We start from the raw sequence: 18,603 nt of genomic DNA, 5'->3' as shown, positions 1-18,603 counted from the left end.
GATTAAGCCTGGGTCCCGTGACAGTTTAAACCTGGATTATGGGTAAACAGGAGGAGTTAACATTTCCTAGCTACTTCAAATCAAAAGAAACAAATGCATGCAAATTTTGATGATGTGCTTTTCAACTAATATTAGCAGCTTCTGAGTTTACTGACTATGAGATGATGAAACAACAGCCCCAACACCCCTCCATTGTAAAGTTTGTGTGAATTAAGTGTGAGAAAGGAAGCATCTGACATGGGGATTATTATATAGTAGCTGACAACCAGATGTTAGTAGCCAACAGAACAAAAGCACTGCTATACAAAGAGAAGTATTGGGGCCCTATTCAGGACAGCTGGTGCAGGTGGGGTAACACACCTCTGTGGTGCTGGTTAAGCCCTTAATGCCAAAAGAAAGATTGACTGCAACAAAGGCAGTATTGCTGCCAATGTTCTCTGTGTCAGGATTTCTATCCTGGGGGTCAGCTTTAAATCCTGCCAGTGCTCCATGGGTGTGCGGAGACACACAGTATTCTCCTTGACCATGCCCCCACTCCATACAGCATCACTCACATTTGCGGATGCACGGGCCCCTACACAACCTTGGCGTAATTCCGGTTGTGACCACTCTATACTGCAGCAACCTTAACCCTTGATGGATCTTCTGTCAGCAGAAGCCTCTGCCAGAGGTTTATGCCTATGGGTGTCTCGACCCCATTAAGGGGATCCGCACTCTGGCTGCCCTGTGACCTGCACCCAGAACACATTCCACCTCCCATGATTAAGGCTGCATGTTTGTTATGGAGGTCGCGCAAGTCAAGGATTCCGTGAAATTCCGCAGCTGCAGCGGCCGGTGTGGCTGGCCCCAGGGCCATCGGAGCAACTGGCCCTGGGGCCAGCCACACCGGCCACTGCGGGAGCCACCCCGCAACCCCACAGTCAGCCACACCAGCCACTGCTGGAGTGGCCCCAGGGGCAGCTGCACCAGCCACTGCTTGGCATTCCCAGGCAGCTTGCCCAGGGTCCCCCAGAGCAGCAGCCTGTGGGACGGGACCCAGACACCCCCAGTGCAGCGGCGCCCTGCCCCGCCCCCCCCCGGCGCCGCGCCCCGCCCCGCCCCCCCCCAGTGCAGGGCAGGTGCAGCTAAGATTTAGTCAGGGGTGTTTATAGTAAAAGTCATAGATAGGTCATGGGCAGTGAATTTTGGTTTATTGCCCGTGACTTGTCCATGACTTTTACTAAAAATACCTGTGACTAAATCTTAGCCTTGCACCTGATCTCTGATCACTAATCACTAATCTGATCACTAATGCAATAGGAGTAGTTATTAGCATTGATCTCCAGTAGCTCACTTGAGTTTGTCTGGTATCCTGCTGCCATTTTCATCCAGGAATCTGGCTCCAGCCTTCAGAGCCCAGCGGTAATGCTGAGAAAGGAGGGACCGCCGAGCTGTGGTCGGAGTGTCTGTGTCAGCCGTGTCTGCATTTTTTAATGGGGAGAACTCCTCTTCCCTCAAAACTTCAAATGCAACAAAATTCCTATCAGTGAAGAGGAGGGGTGAGGAAAGAGAGAAAAAGTTTATTATTGGTCCTCTCTTGATAGTACAGACACTTATAGTTTTCACAGGGCGGTGACTTATCCTAGGTAGCACTGATATAGCATAGCCCCAGCAGAATTAAGCCAGGCTTAGCCCCCCTCCCCAGGTAGAGAGTGAATGAATACAAGAGTCCTGGGATGGGAACACAGGAGTAAGGGGGAATGTAAGGGCAGTTTGGATAGGAAGTTTGTTGTGAAGAGGGCAGGTGACAATTCTACAGAGCTCCCAGGCAGAAGGCCTAGGGGAGAGAGACACCTTCAGGGTGCAGCAGCCTGCTGGCTGGGAAGCCCCAGCTAGAAGGGTGATAAGCAAGGGACCGTGAGCCCAGAGGGTGGGTTACAAGTGGGGTGAACTGAGAGGCAGCAGTAAGGCCAGAAGCTAAGCTGGGTAAGCTCTGCCAGACTGCACATGGAAATCTGTTACGAAGAAACAGGTCCAGCTGATCTCAGAGCCCTGTTTTTCTAAAACAGAGTAAATTAGGTTTCTGTCCTTAGGAGGGGGCTGGGGTCAGCAACCCAGTTATGAACAAGCCACCTGCACAATGCAGTCAAGCAGAATATTAAGTGTGTGTCTACACAGCTGTGGAAGGAACCTCCCAGCCTGGGTTGGGGCTCACACTAGTGCTCTAAGAGCAGCTGTGTAGACAGAGCTTTGACATTGCGTCTCAGGCTGGAGGGTGGACACCGAAACCCACCCCAGCCCTAGGGTTCAGAGTCCGAGCTCCAGCCTGAGTGGCAACATCAAATCGCTGTCTAGCCCACGCCTTGCTAGCCTGAGTCTATTGAGCCAGGCTGGGAGGCTCACTGCTGTTGGCTGTGTGGACATATCCTACCTACAAAGAGCTGTTTTGCAATACTGGGAAAGGCGAATAGAATCTCCCCAAAGCAACACCTGTATATTTTTGCATTTCAAATGTGGAAGGCATCTGTCATGCATTCTGCCACAGTTAAAAATAATTCCTTATAATTAGCCCTTTCAAAGCTTGAAACTCAGATCTGTTTTTGTAGCAGAATCATTTTGCCATCATGGTACACTGGTTTATTTTTGTAGAGTGGCTCAGTAGGGCTAGGCAATGCACCCTGACTTGTTTGTGTCAGCAGCCCTTCAGGGATACTTGTTTATTAAAAAATAATGCTCCCAAAAAACACAGAATTTCCATGGACTGTGCAAGCAACTGTGAGGCACAAATTACTGGATCAAACTTTGGAGAGCTCAATCCGAAATTAAATCCCTTTAATATAAATGGATTTAAAAATCTAAAAACAAGAAGCCACCACACTCAGGCTGAGGTTCCTTTATATTTATATTTCAACCTGGAGTGAATCTTTAGTGCTGAATTCTAGACCCAGGAAAACAGAGTTTAGAATAAGAATGATGGTAGATCCTTGAGCTATTAAGTGCAACTCCCTTTTTCCCCAGATTAATGCTACATTAAGACTGATTTTTTCATGCATTAAAAAGTCAGGCAACATTTATTGTTTCAACAGCAATTGTAACTTGGCCATACAATCCTTAAATAATGTGGGTTATGGCTGTATATGGTGCTAATTGAACACCTGGGCTTAATATGTATGTAAAATCTAACAGAGTCACAGTTGCCATAGGGAGTGCAATTCTGGATGGCCTGACTTCTGTGGGTTTACAACCTTATGGCTGAGAATTTAGCACATATAGGCTTTGCATGGAATTTCCTTGTTTCACGTATAAGACAAAGGCCCACGCCACCAGATAACCAGTGGAGCCTGCAGTCATTCACTTGCAAACATTCAAAACAAGGTTCACAGGTGCTGGGGCTATGCACTCCAGACCACAGCGCGCCCAACAGGGCATGTGAAATATGAAGCTGGTCACGTGCCTGGGGCCATCGCAGTACCGCGGGACCCCAGGGAATGCAGCAGTCTTTTCGCCAGCCTCCCCAATGTCAATTTCAAAGTCCATGCTACCCGTAAAGGCGTGCTGCAAAGATAATACTGAGAAGGAAAAGATTGACGTCTGCCACTAACTTAGAGAACTGGAACACATCAAACACAAACTTCTCCAGCTTTATCCCGTTTGGCTTTAACGGCTTTACCAGATTTCCCTCCTCGTCGACGTAGGGCACCTTCTTTATGGCTACATGCTGCTTCAGCTGAGGCTCAAATTTCCTGCCAGGGTGAAAGAGGAGGAAAACCAGGTTCATTTACTTCATACCCAAAGCACAGGCAGGGGAAATCTCAGGTCTCAGAAGCAGACAGCTTATTACTACTATTAGCCGCACCTCAGGATTACTGAGTGCCATTCATTCCAAAGCTCTTTACCAACAGATCAATAAGTTATGCCTAAGGATCACTTCGCTGACCACAGAAATGCAGCCACCTCTGTGGGGAAACGTGGCAGTCATTCTGTGCCACTAACACCACACAACTGCATAGGGCAGGAAGTGAAGAAGAATCCTGTGCCCAATTGAAACAGCAGGGAGAGTTTTAAAAAAAAGTAACTGCCAGAGCTGGAATTTGACCAGGATCCTTAATTCCACTGGCTCTTTTGGGATCCCAGGCCAAAGCCAAAGATCCTTACTCAGACAAACCTACCGCTAAGCTCCATTAAAGGTCTGCCCGACTCCAGACTGAACTGAAACTAAATAAAGCTCCATCTACTAAACAACCTCAGTGTTGCATCTCACCCAAGGAGAGGGGCCCTCCAGCAGCATAGTGTCCGCAGCACTGTGCTGGGCCATTGGTTCAGCTCTGTCTCCAAGGGAAGAGTGCCCCTTAGTGACTCACCAACATCACTCCTTGGGGCACCCAGGTGTTCCTTGGACACCTCCCTCCCCAACTCTAGGGGCAACACGCACTCTTGCCAGAGCCCAGTAATTTTGCCCAGTCCCTTAACTTTATGATGCAACCATTGGAATCCGTGGGTGCGACTCCTTAATCTGCCAGAGGTCACTGCTGGCCTGTATGGATCTCTCCCTCCCTGTCTAGCCCCAAACATGCCTAATCCCTGTCGACTCAGGTAGGTTCACTTTCTTAAGAAGATGAAGTAACCACAGTGATTCCATCAACAAGTGAAGGCTGCTCTCTGCTCAGGGTCTGGTATGAAACTAATCAGGCAGTTATTCTGCTTAGGTTCAGGAACTCCAGGCAACAGGAATGCCCAGATCTGACATGGAATCAGAGAGCACAAATTCACAATAACAACCAGGAGAGAGAGAGAGGACAAAAAGGAGAGCGGGAAATAAAATCAACCAACCACCAAATTTAAATAAGAGCTGGACTGAACTGTACATGGTGTGAAGAAACTTGTCCTGCTGGAGAGTTGTGAGGTGGAGTTCTCTGGAAGCAGGGAGAACACACTCAGCCAATGAAACACAAGATCATTAGAATTAACTCCCATTGCTGGATCCTACTCAGTGGGTAGGAAATAGTTCAGAGCTGACTCACAGCTGCTTTCTCTGAATTACCTCTCTCCTGGGCATCACAAAGCACAGCTCCAACCCCCTACAGCAATGCCTCTGGAAGCCAAGTTTCCCATGCTCTAATGATGGTTTGCTCCCCCCACCCATCTTACTAAGAGAGCCTCTTCATCCATGTATGAGCCCCACAGACCTCACCCATTTCCCCCAGCACTTGCTCTTGAAATCCCACACCAGGATTAAAATCCTTCCCGTCGAAGATGACGGACATGACCGGACTCCTTCGGAGCTGCTCTTTAATCAGCCTACACTGCTGCTGAGCACAGCAGAGTTCTGGCTTCCGTCACTGGGGACTGTATGAGCTGACTCTGCAGCGCATCCCTGCCAGAGCTGCGATGGCAAATGAGATCGCAAATCAAGCTGAAGAGCAATAGGGTAGAGCAGCCTCACAGCCTAACAATGGGCGAAAACCTCAACGAGAGGAGAGTCAGAGACAGACTCAGGGCTTGTCTATATTAGAAAACCTGCATCAGTGTAAGTGACTTGATCTTGATTCAGTTACACCTGAGCAAATCTTTAAGGTAACTGCACTTGAACAGGTTTAAGGTGCAATTACCCCCATTTAGTATAATTCAGTAATTACCAGATTGAGCTAAACACATCGATATTAGGGGTTTGCACTGTTGTAACTAAGGTGATTTGTGAGCAACCTGTGAGTAGACCAGCCCGCATAAAGAAGGTGCTGGGGACTCCAGAGGATGCACCTGTTTTTTGCAGAAGGGGGCGGGGGGATTATCCCATAACAGAAGCCTCGAAACCACAGCAGGCAGGATAGTTTCTGCCACGTATATTTTCAGTCCAAAAAGCCACCTGACAGGTGCAGTGGAACTTACTGTGCCACTGTCTCGAGGAAGCCAAGCGTGAAGAAGTGATTGCAGATATTGCCGGCACTGTACACCAACTGCCCACCAGGACTCCGCATCTGTGCTGTCTCTAGGCTGATCTCGCTGTATTCCACCACCTGATAGACCCCGTCCACACGGCACACTACCCCAACAGGCTCTGTGGGATAGGCCTTCTCCACCACCTGCAGCCACAAGACAGAGGATATGGGGAGCAGCCAGGAGGCAGGGATTCCACTGGGGTGGGGTTAAAGCCTTTGGTGTTGCTGGGTGCTGGTGCAAACCCTGTGAGAAAACTCGCACTCAGTGAGATTCTGCTAAGCACTGATCTTCAAATGCCATAGCAGCACAACAAAGGGGATATGGCCATATGCACCGGGCAGCATTGGTGGTGTATTTTGCCCCCATTAATCTGATTTATTAGACAGAATTCAACCAGTTTACAGGCCAAACCATTTGGAAGAAAATGCAATGCTCAGCGAGAACAAAGTATTCTGGCACACATTTTTCCTACCAAGGGCCTTTCATTTGACCCAACATGAAATGCAAAAAAATATTTCTAGTCACTTCCTTTAAGACCCTTATCTATGTTAACACCTTTAATTGATGCTACACAAATCTCTTTCAATAAGCGTCAAGGGCCTGCTGCTGTATTGTCACAAAAACATGCTAGCTTTGCTCCATAATTTCCCACTAAGGGAGCAGTTAGTCTGGTGTATTTGTAAAAGACACCCCAGTGTAGACAAGCCCCCGGTCTCTAGGTCTCTGAAGAAAGAGCATGGAGTTAGAAAAGAAACAATTTCAGTTTGTAATTTCCTGTGCAATTTGATGAAGCCCATAAAATAATTTGAAACTGATTGCCATGGTACCATGTGGAAAGGTTTATATTTGCACCTACAATGGTGCAAACAGGATGCAAGATTCACCACTGGTGCAGCTCTCCCAGTGGGATCAAGATGGAAGCTGCATGGACAGGCTCACTGTGTCACCTGAGCCGTGGTACACACACCAGAGCCTTGGTACACATGAACAAGCACGCTGGGGGAGTGGTCCAACATCAGCATCACCTCACCTTAGCACCGCAGTCTGCCCCTTTAGACACACAGAAGCCGATGAAAACTGGATCGGCCATTTTGACGAGGATATTGTCCACACAGTACACATGGATATACTGGATATCGCGTCGCTTCATGTCACCCAAGATCTTGTTGTCCACTAGAGCACGATATAAGCCTCCATTGCCATCTAGAATGCAAAAGAAAGAAGGGGCCCCATTTCCTTAATGTCCAGCCACTCAAACCATGCTTTGACTGAATACAGACTCCACATGCCCTGAACAATCTATAACAAGGAGGGTTTTTCTAGAGGTTAAAGCACAGAATTGAGATTCAGCTTGGATGCATTTTACTTCTGGCTTTGCCACACACAAACTGTGTGACCTTGGGCAAGTCAGTTCACCACAGTGCCTCAGTTTCCCCATCTGTAAAATGGGGATAGTGACGCGGACCTATGCTACAAGAGGGGTTTTGGAGCTTTGTTCACTGTCATTTGTAAAGTGCTTTGAGATTTTTGGAGGGCAAGTGCCACAGAAGAATTAAACAGAGGCGGAAAATGACAGACACACTCCTTGTCTTCCAAAGCTTCAGACTCAGTTTTAAAATACAGCTTTAAAAAAATTCTGTTTGGTTTTGGCCTGCTGTCTTTTTACCGTAATGTTAAAGAACAGTCGGATTTTCCCTTTAACTGTGTTGTTTTTTGTACGAGGCACCTTGAACACTTATGCAACACACACATAGAGTGGATCATCCTCACGTGGCTACAGCCTTTACAACACCCCAACAACCTCCCAGGGAAGCCAGTGCCACAGTCGGCATTGGGGGAGATACCCCTGCAGCAATACAGGCTTAGCGCATCACTTCCCCTTCTTTTAATCACACACAAGCTGGGTGCAGGAGGCCACTGGTTTTTAAGGTGATAGTAGACTTTGCTGGAATTTTCCTTTGCTAGAAAACAAACATGTTTCTATACTTCCTCTGCAGGGAATCCCAGCCATGTGATCACTCCCCAGCCTGAAAGCATTTTTCTCTGGGGTTTGCAGCGGCATTGATAGTACTGCCTGGAGCCTGGCACAGCATAGGCGGGGGGTGGCCCAGCAGCCCATACGTAGCTTTGTTCATGGACTTCAGTCCTGACATGCAGCATTTCTGTTATTATAATCCTGCCCCACCTTCCATTCTCATCCTGCACACACACAGCTCTGCCAGCACACCTCATCCCTGACTTGCAGCAGCCCCTGCTCTTCCAGTCCGGTCAATATACCCAGTCTGTGCTAAAGATTCTGCGATGTGAGATCATCACGCTCTTTGCCATTCCATGAAAGTTTGCAACATGCATTTATCTGAACCCACAGGGCAAAGCTAATCAGGAGCTTTCACCAGGAGCATTAATATATGTGGCAGCAGGGAGTCCCCTGTGTGCCTAAGAGAGAGGCTAAATTTCAACATACACTCCCCCTCCTGTGACTCTCACAGGCAAACTGCCAGGTACCTGGTGCCACGGCAACTTTCCCCTTCTGTTCCAAGATGGCTTTCCCATCAAACGTTACAGCTGGCAGCATCCTCTGTTCAAACATGATCACATTGGTCTTATCCAGGTTAAAGTAATCGTGTTCTGTGAAGAACTTCTCTGTTGGCCCCAGAGTGAACTCGCTTGTCATGATGTACCTACAGGAGAACAGAAACTGAACAGTCAGGATGAAATGTAGTTAATACACACACACAGCAAAATATACCCTTACAGAAAAACCCCTACAGACCAAACTTAATAAAGATGTAATCTATAGAGACTTTAAATAACCTACAGCATTTCATAAAGAATCATCTCTCTGCTACTGATCTTAAAATTCTACAGAGAGGTTTCATTTCTGGTCAATCCTAGAGGATATCTACAAGGAATAGTATAGGCCTGAATTTATACTTTGACCACAGTTAAACATGCCCCTGTCCAAAAACGAGCTGGACACCCGTGTGTTAGAGGTCAGTTAGCAACCGAAGTAAGGGACCAAAAAAACCTCTTTGCCTTATCAAACGGATATCATGAAAGGGAGGAAGAAGGGTTCAAAGTGGGTTTTGATCTGTTCCAGGTCTTATCGTCCTGTACGAATTTTCAGGTTTCAGAGTAGCAGCCGTGTTAGTCTGTATTCGCAAAAAGAAAAGGAGTACTTGTGGCACCTTAGAGACTAACAAATTTATTTGAGCATAAGCTTTCATGAGCTTCACATCTGATGAAGTGAGCTGTAGCTCACGAAAGCTTATGTTCAAATAAATGTGTTAGCCCTGGTCTACACTAGGCGTTGAGGTCGAATTTAGCAGCGTTAAATCCATGTAACCCTGCACCCGTCCACATGACAAAGCTATTTTTTTCGACTTAAAGGGCTCTTAAAATCAATTTCCTTACTCCACCCCCGACAAGGAGATTAGCGCTGAAATCAGTTTTGCTGGGTCGAATTTGGGGTACTGTGGACGCAATTAGATGGTATTGGCCTCCGGGAGCTATCCCAGAGTGCTCCATTGTGACCGCTCTGGACAGCACTCTCAACTCAGATGCACTGACCAGGTAGACAGGAAAAGGCCCGCGAACTTTTGAATTTCAATTTCCTGTTTGGCCAATGTGGCAAGCTGCAGGTGACCATGCAGAGCTCATCAGCAGAGGCGACCATGATGGAGTTCCACAATTGCAAAGGAGCTCCAGCATGGACCGAACGGGAGGTACGGGATCTGATCGCTGTATGGGGAGAGGAATCCATGCTATCAGAACTACGTTCCAGTTTTCAAAATACCAAAACATTTGTGAAAATCTCCCAGGGCATGAAGGACAGAGGCCCTAACAGGGACCCGAAGCAGTGCCGCGTGAAACTTAAGGAGCTGAGGCAAGCCTACCAGAAAACCAGAGGGGCAAACGGCCACTCTGAGTGAGATCCCCAAACATGCTGCTTCTATGATGAGCTGCATGCCATTTTAGAGGGTTCAGCCACCACTACCCCAGCCGTGTTGTTTGACTCCTTCAATGGAGATGGAGGCAACACGGGGAAGCAGGTTTTGGGGACAAGAAAGACGATGTTGAGGAGGCTGTAGATAGCTCACAGCAAACAAGCGGAGAAACCGGTTTCCTGACAGCCAGGAACTGTTTCTCACCCTGGACCTGGAGCCAGTACCCCCCGAACCCACCCAAGGCTGCCTCCCGGACCCACCAGATGGAGAAGGGACCTCTGGTGAGTGTACCTTTTAAAATACTATACAAGGTTTAAAAGCCAGCATGTTTAATGATTAATTTGCCCTGGCATTCGTGGCTCTCTTGGATATACTCCCAAAGCCTTTGCAAAAGGTTTCTGGGGAGGGCAGCCTTATTCCATCCACCATGGTAGGACACTTTACCACTCCAGGCCAGTAGCACGTACTCGGGAATCATTGTAGAACAAAGCATTGCAGTGTATGTTTGCTGGCGTTCAAACAACATCCGTTCTTTAGCTCTCTGTGTTATCCTCAGGAGAGTGATATCATTCATCATCACCTGGTTGAAATAGGGTGCTTTTCTTAAGGGGACATTCAGAGGTGCCCGATCCTGCTGGGCTGTTTGCCTATGGCTGAACAGAAATGTTCCCCGCTGTTAGCCATGCGGTGGGGGGAGGCAAAATGCAACCTTGTAACGAAAGCACATGTGCTATGTATGTAATGTTAACATCAAGGTTTACCGTGAAAGAGTGTACCCATTGTTCTACAAAATGTGTCTTTTCAAATACCACTGTCCCTTTTTTTTTTCCCCCACCACCAGCTGCATATGTTTCAAGGATCACAGGATCTTCTCCTTCCCAGAGGCTAGCGAAGATTAGAAGGCGAAAAAAACGCACTCGCGATGAAATGTTCTCTGAGCTCATGCTGTCCTCCCATACTGACAGAGCACAGACGAATGCATGGAGGCAGAAAATGTCAAATTGCAGGAAAGCACAAAATGACCAGGAAGAGAGGTGGCGGGCTGAAGAAAGGGCTGAAGCTGAAAGGTGCCGGCAGCGTGATGAGAGGAGGCAGGATTCAGTGCTGAGGCTGCTGGAGGATCAAACTAATATGCTCCAGCGTATGGTTGAGCTGCAGGAAAGGCAGCAGTAGCACAGATCGCCGCTACAGCCCCTGTGTAACCAACCGCCCTCCTCCCCAAGTTCCATAGCCTCCGTACCCAGATGCCCAAGAACACGGTGGGGAAGCCTCCGGCCTCCCATCCACTCCACCCCAGAGGATTGCCCAAGTAACAGAAGGCTGGCATTCAATAAGTTTTAAACTTTTAAAGTGCTGTGTGCCTTGTCCTTCCCTCCTCCACCACCCCTCCTGGGCTACCTTGGTAATTATCCCCCTATTTGTGTGATGAATTAATAAAGAATGCATGAATGTGAAGCAACAATGACTTTATTGCCTCTGCAAGCGGTGATCGAAGGGAGGAGGGGAGGGTGATTAGCTTACAGGGAAGTAGAGTGAACCAAGGGGCGGGAGGTTTCATCAAGGAGAAACAAACAGAACTTTCACACCGTAGCCTGGCCAGTCATGAAACTGGTTTTCAAAGCTTCTCTGATGCGCAGTGCGCCCTGCTGTGCTCTTCTAACCGTCCTGGTGTCTGGCTGTGTGTAACCAGCAGCCAGGCGATTTGCCTCAACCTCCCACCCTGCCATAAACATCTCCCCCTTACTCTCACAGATATTGTGGAGCACACAGCAAGCATTAATAACAGTGGGAATGTTGGTTTCGTTGAGGTCTAACCGAATCAGTAAACTGCGCCAGCATGCTTTTAAACGTCCAAATGCACTTTCTACCACCATTCTGCACTTGCTCAGCCTGTAGTTGAACAGCTCCTGACTAGTCTCCAGGCTGCCTATGTATGGCTTCATGAGCCATGGCATTAAGGGGTAGGCTGGGTCCCCACGGATAACTACAGGCATCTCAACATCCCCAACGGTTATTTTCTGCTCTTGGAAGAAAGTCCCTTTCTGCAGCTTTTGAAACAGTCCAGAGTTCATGAAGAGGCGAGCGTCATGTACCTTTCCCGGCCATCCCATGTTGATGTTGGTGAAACGTCCCTTGTGATCCACCAGTGCTTGCAGCACTATTGAAAAGTACCCCTTGCAGTTTATGTACTCGCTGGCTTGGTGCTCTGGTGCCAAGATAGGGATATGGGTTCCGTCTATGGCCCCACCACAGTTAGGGAATCCCATTGCAGCAAAGCCATCCACTATGACCTGCACATTTCCCAGGGTCACTACCCTTGATATCAGCAGATCTTTGATTGCGCTGGCTACTTGCATCACAGCAGCTCCCACAGTAGACTTGCCCATTCCAAATTGATTCCCGACTGACCGGTAGCTGTCTGGCATTGCAAGCTTCCACAGGGCTATTGCCACTCGCTTCTCAACTGTGAGGGCTGCTCTCATCTTGGTATTCTTGCGCCTCAGGGCAGGGGAAAGCAAGTCACAAAGTTCCATGAAAGTGCCCTTACGCATGTGAAAGTTTTGCAGCCACTGGAAATCGTCCCAGACCTGCAACACTATGCGGTCCCACCGGTCTGTGCTTGTTTCCCGGGCCCAGAATCGGCGTTCCACTGCATGAACCTGCCCCATTAGCACCATGATGCCCACACTGGCAGGGCCCGTGCTTTGAGAGAAGTCTGTGTCCATGTCCTCATCACTCTCGTCACTGCGCTGACGTCGCCTACTCGCCTGGTTTCACTTTGCCAGGTTCTGGTGCTGCATATACTGCTGGATAATGCGTGTGGTGTTTACTGTGCTCCTAATTGCCAAAGTGATCTGAGCGGGCTCCATGCTTGCCGTAGTATGGTGTCTGCACAGAAAAAAGGCATGGTACGATTGTCTGCTGTTGCCCTGACGGAGGGAGGGGCGACTGACGACATGGCTTACAGGGTTGGCTTACAGGGAATTAAAATCAACAAAAGTGGGTGGCTTTGCGAGAAACTGAATGGCCGTCTCAAGGATAGAACTCAAAACTGGGTTTAGCAGGCCATTGATTTCACAGAGGGAGGGAGGGAGGAGAAAATGAATACAAAACAAATCTGGTCTATTTTTGTTTTGAGCCACTTCATCTATCTTTATACATCTTGCTGGCAGCAGACTGTGCAGTACGACCGCTAGCTATCGTCACCTCCTGGGTGCTCGGCAGAAGACGGTGCAGTATGACTGCTGGCCATCATCTTCTGCTAGCTACAGATTAAAAGACAGTGCACTGTCGGTAGGACTCAGTCGCCATGAGATGAAACAAGGGAAATGACCTGTCTGAGTCACTCCCATGTTTGCCCAGGTGCCTGGTTAAAAGAGCAACCAGGACTACGTCGATGACGGCTACCACTCATATTGCACCGTCTGCTGCCAAAAGGCAATAAACTGCTGCTGTGTAGCAATGCGGTACCACGTCCGCCAGCACCCAGGAGACATACAGTGACAGTTAGCTGAGCGGGCTCCATGCTTGCCATGGTATGGCGTCTGCACAGGTAACTCAAGAAAAAAGGCGCAAAACGATTGTCTGCCCTTGCTTTTACGGAGGGAGGGAGGGAATGGGGGCCTGACAATATGTACCCATACCACCCGCGACAATGTTTTAGCCCCATTAGGCACTGGGATTTCTACCCAGAATTCAAATGGGCGGTGGAGACTGCGGGAACTGTGGGATAGCTACCCACAGTGCAAAGCTCCGGAAGTCGACGGTTGCCTCGGTACTGTGGACACAGTTCACCGACTACATGCACTTAGAGCATTTGTGTGGGGACACACACACTCGACTGTATAAAAACGCTTTCTACAAAACCGACTTTATAAATTTGACCTAATTTCATAGTGTACCCTTAGTCTCTAAGGTGCCACAAGTACTCCTTTTCTTTTTATGAATTTTCAATAGCTTGAATCAAAGTTTTCCAGTGCCTCTTCTCTGCCAGATTTCAGAGTAGCAGCCGTGTTAGTCTGTATTCGCAAAAAGAAAAGGAGTACTTGTGGCACCTTAGAGACTAACAAATTTATTAGAGCATAAGCTTTCGTGAGCTACAGCTCACTTCATCGGATGCATTTGGTGGAAAAAAACAGAGGAGAGATTTATATACACACACACAGAGAACATGAAACAATGGGTTTATCATACACACTGTAAGGAGAGTGATCACTTAAGATAAGCCATCACCCACAGCAGGGGGGGGAAAAGGAGGAAAACCTTCCATGGTGACAAGCAGGTAGGCTAATTCCAGCAGTTAACAAGAATATCAGAGGAACAGTGGGGGGTGGGGTGGGGTGGGGGGGAGAAATACCATGGGGAAATAGTTTTACTTTGTGTAATGACTCATCCATTCCCAGTCTCTATTCAAGCCTAAGTTAATTGTATCCAGTTTGCAAATTAATTCCAATTCAGCAGTCTCTCGTTGGAGTCTGTTTTTGAAGCTTTTTTGTTGAAGAATAGCCACTCTTAGGTCTGTGATCGAGTGACCAGAGAGATTGAAGTGTTCTCCAACTGGTTTTTGAATGTTATAATTCTTGACGTCTGATTTGTGTCCATTCATTCTTTTACGTAGAGACTGTCCAGTTTGGCCAATGTACATGGCAGAGGGGCATTGCTGGCACATGATGGCATATATCACATTGGTAGATGCGCAGGTGAACGAGCCTCTGATAGTGTGGCTGGTGTGATTAGGCCCTATGATGGTATCCCCTGAATAGATATGTGGACAGAGTTGGCAACGGGCTTTGTTGCAAGGATAGGTTCCTGGGTTAGTGGCTGTCTGTAAGCAAGGACTGGTCTATCTCCCAAGATCTGAGAGAGCGATGGCTCGTCCTTCAGGATAGGTTGTAGATCCTTGATGATGCGTTGGAGAGGTTTTAGTTGGGGGCTGAAGGTGATGGCTAGTGGCGTTCTGTTGTTTTCTTTGTTGGGCCTGTCCTGTAGTAGGTGACTTCTGGGTACTCTTCTGGCTCTGTCAATCTGTTTCTTCACTTCAGCAGGTGGGTATTGTAGTTGTAGGAATGCATGATAGAGATCTTGTAGGTGTTTGTCTCTGTCTGAGGGGTTGGAGCAAATGCGGTTATATCGTAGCGCTTGGCTGTAGACAATGGATCGAGTGGTATGATCTGGATGAAAGCTAGAGGCATGTAGGTAGGAATAGCGGTCAGTAGGTTTCCGATATAGGGTGGTGTTTATGTGACCATCGCTTATTAGCACCGTAGTGTCCAGGAAGTGGATCTCTTGTGTGGACTGGTCCAGGCTGAGGTTGATGGTGGGATGGAAATTGTTGAAATCATGGTGGAATTCCTCAAGAGCTTCTTTTCCATGGGTCCAGATGATGAAGATGTCATCAATGTAGCGCAAGTAGAGTAGGGGCATTAGGGGACGAGAGCTGAGGAAGCGTTGTTCTAAGTCAGCCATAAAAATGTTGGCATACTGTGGGGCCATGCGGGTACCCATCGCAGTGCCGCTGATTTGAAGGTATACATTGTCACCAAATGTGAAATAGTTATGGGTCAGGACGAGCCATCGCTCTCTCAGATCTTGGGAGATAGACCAGTCCTTGCTTACAGACAGCCCCCCAATCTGAAGCAAATACTCACCAGCAACCACACACCACACAACAGAACCACTAACCCAGGAACCTATCCTTGCAACAAAGCCCGTTGCCAACTCTGTCCACATATCTATTCAGGGGATACCATCATAGGGCCTAATCACACCAGCCACACTATCAGAGGCTCGTTCACCTGCGCATCTACCAATGTGATATATGCCATCATGTGCCAGCAATGCCCCTCTGCCATGTACATTGGCCAAACTGGACAGTCTCTACGTAAAAGAATGAATGGACACAAATCAGACGTCAAGAATTATAACATTCAAAAACCAGTTGGAGAACACTTCAATCTCTCTGGTCACTCGATCACAGACCTAAGAGTGGCTATACTTCAACAAAAAAGCTTCAAAAACAGACTCCAACGAGAGACTGCTGAATTGGAATTAATTTGCAAACTGGATACAATTAACTTAGGCTTGAATAGAGACTGGGAATGGATGAGTCATTACACAAAGTAAAACTATTTCCCCATGGTATTTCTCCCCCCCACCCCACCCCACCCCCCACTGTTCCTCTGATATTCTTGTTAACTGCTGGAATTAGCCTACCTGCTTGTCACCATGGAAGGTTTTCCTCCTTTCCCCCCCCTGCTGTGGGTGATGGCTTATCTTAAGTGATCACTCTCCTTACAGTGTGTATGATAAACCCACTGTTTCATGTTCTCTGTGTGTGTGTATATAAATCTCTCCTCTGTTTTTTCCACCAAATGCATCCGATGAAGTGAGCTGTAGCTCACGAAAGCTTATGCTCTAATAAATTTGTTAGTCTCTAAGGTGCCACAAGTACTCCTTTTCTTTCTCTGCCAGAGAAATATAGCAATATTTTCCAACCTCACAGCTGTGTGTGGGTTCCCCCCATCGCAGTTTCTTTATTCCTCTCTCGCCTTCTTTCTCCTCCCGCTCCATTATTTCTCCCTCCTTTTAATTTTCTTTTCTTCCTTAATACAAGGATGCTGAGTGCTCATTTTCATGAGTTCCCCCGTAGGCAGCTCTGCAACTCCCATTACTATAGGCCTACTGGGGGTCTCCTTCCTGCATAGCAGACCAGCCATCCCAGCACTGGTGAGCCCAATGTCCATACGTACGTGGGGCTTACTTCTCCCTGACTGCAGCATAAACTGGCTTCCGGGTTTGGTCCGCTGCATTTTCCAATGATCTCCTTTGTAACGACAGAGCACCAGGCAAATGCCAAATGCGATCAACTTAGATTTTACAGTCTAAAAATAATGGGCCTGATTTCCAGAGGTGCTGGAGCCGCAAGCGCTCACAAATCCGGTCACATACACACCGTGTAAGAGATACTTCCACTAATAGGGCATTAGCTCTACACCAGAGCAAGCGACCACAACATTGTGTTTAGGCAACTACTTACAAGCAGCACCTGGATTACGGCTCAAGGATGTTTTTGTGCCTCTGCTTTGCCTGTGACCAGGCAGGGAGGTGACATTTACAAGAACCCTGCTTTTATTTTAAGGACAAATTGCTAACAACAACTTGTTCCAAGAATTGCACAGTCCGTGCTCTCTCTCCTTCTCTCCCACACCCGCCCACCAACACAATTATCTTTTTGCGAGTTGCACATTTAAACTGTTTTGAAACCTTGAGGTTTTGGAAAAGGAAATAAGCCAGTGGCAGCCATGGGATCACGAGTCCCGTTGTAAATAAACCTCCTTTAAAGTAGGTGGCATTTCAAGGCTCCCATCTTTGGCAGTGTCCTATTTAGGGCTGCTCTTTTCACGTTTGTGCGACAATTTGCTCGGGTCACCTCAAACTGGGAGTCACCGTGTTGTCACTCAGCTTCAGCAAGAATGAGCATTGCTGCTGCTAAACTACATGTCTCCTGTCCAACACATCCAGTGTGTATGTCTTGCCAGCAAACCCTTCAGGACTCTGCCAGTCCAAACTGGCCTTGCTATAACAATCAGTGAACCCCAATTCCCGAGCTCCCCAGATATGTCTGTATGCCGCGGTCAGTCCTTCTCAGCGGACACTCATGGAAGTTTGCTACCTCTGAAAGGAGAGGGCACACGTGAGCTGGTTAGCTGAAGACCCTCACTTCACTAAAACAGGACTGAGATAGTTTTGTGATAAAACAAGAATAAAGTTTACTAACAACGGCCATAGGTGCCAGTGATTTCAAGTACGAGTGAAAGAGATATGAAAGGTGACAAGCCAAACACACTTTCTACAGACTAAAACTTAACTTTGGCAAGTTATAAGCTTTGTTAAGCAGCATTCTCACCTATAGTTAGTTCCCAGAGACCTCAATCTCATTGGCTGAAGGAGCCACCTTTCTCAGATTTCAAGTGCTCTGGCCTCATGTCTCTCAGGTGATGGATGCCCAAATGGCTTTCTGTTTCTGCTTATATTTCCCAAAAGCCATTGTCTCTGTTTCAAGAGCCAGGCAGGCTTCGTGGGGGTGCGACCTCCATCCCTCCTCGTGATTGTTAAGTGGTTATCTACCCCCATTTGCTAGTTTGATGGCTTGGTTTACCTTATATGTAAATGTACTTCCATTGTTTCTGTCTTTGCCTTGATCAATTTACATTGGAGACACAGTCAAGCTGGTGAAACAGCATTCCTTTGTCAAAGACAGGCTGAGTTTATATACTGTTTGTCAAACATATTTTAAGAACATACTTCCAGCACACATCTATAATAATTCTTTATAGACCACCCATACATACATCACACAATAATATTAGTGACCAGCATGTCCCAAATTTGCATAGGATACCTTACAGGACACCTTTTAGATACAAATTATGACAACAGTGAGTTGGGGCAATAAATGTGTCAGGCCTGAGGTGAATTATGGTACAATGTGCCCCCTGCTCCCAGGGGCACAGCTGGATTCCTACCGGCACCTGGATAGCCCCAGGAGGAGCTAAAAATAGAAGAGCGATTTTAAGAATTGCTGTTCAGGATTTCCTTGTTGGAGTGAAAGCAAGAAATGGAGGTCAACGGGCACTTACCCTGGGACAGACGGAGGTGTCATTTACCGACACAGTAATAGGATGAGTGCTAGGTATCGAAAACTGTGCAATAGGATTTGCCCATCCTTAAGCAGGCATCA

At 47.6% G+C, this 18,603-nt stretch overlaps 1 protein-coding gene across 1 annotated transcript in view; it reads right to left on the bottom strand.

Moving 5' to 3' along the window:
• The window catches only part of UAP1L1 (UDP-N-acetylglucosamine pyrophosphorylase 1 like 1), a 46,131-nt gene that overhangs the window by 8,710 nt on the left and 18,818 nt on the right, over positions 1-18,603 (bottom strand). Inside the window, exons 3-7 of the mRNA XM_038375019.2 lie at positions 8,422-8,597; positions 6,947-7,119; positions 5,866-6,059; positions 3,582-3,722; positions 1,334-1,519 (exon numbers count right to left, since the gene is read on the bottom strand). Of these exons, the coding sequence (XP_038230947.1) occupies positions 1,334-1,519; positions 3,582-3,722; positions 5,866-6,059; positions 6,947-7,119; positions 8,422-8,597 (870 nt within the window). The remainder of the gene's footprint in view (positions 1-1,333; positions 1,520-3,581; positions 3,723-5,865; positions 6,060-6,946; positions 7,120-8,421; positions 8,598-18,603) is intronic.

The sequence above is a fragment of the Dermochelys coriacea genome, chromosome 16 (assembly GCF_009764565.3).
Source record: "Dermochelys coriacea isolate rDerCor1 chromosome 16, rDerCor1.pri.v4, whole genome shotgun sequence".
Lineage (NCBI taxonomy): Eukaryota > Metazoa > Chordata > Testudines > Dermochelyidae > Dermochelys > Dermochelys coriacea.
The sequence above is the reverse complement of the archived record's forward strand: the minus strand, read 5'-3'. Positions and strand labels throughout refer to the sequence as shown.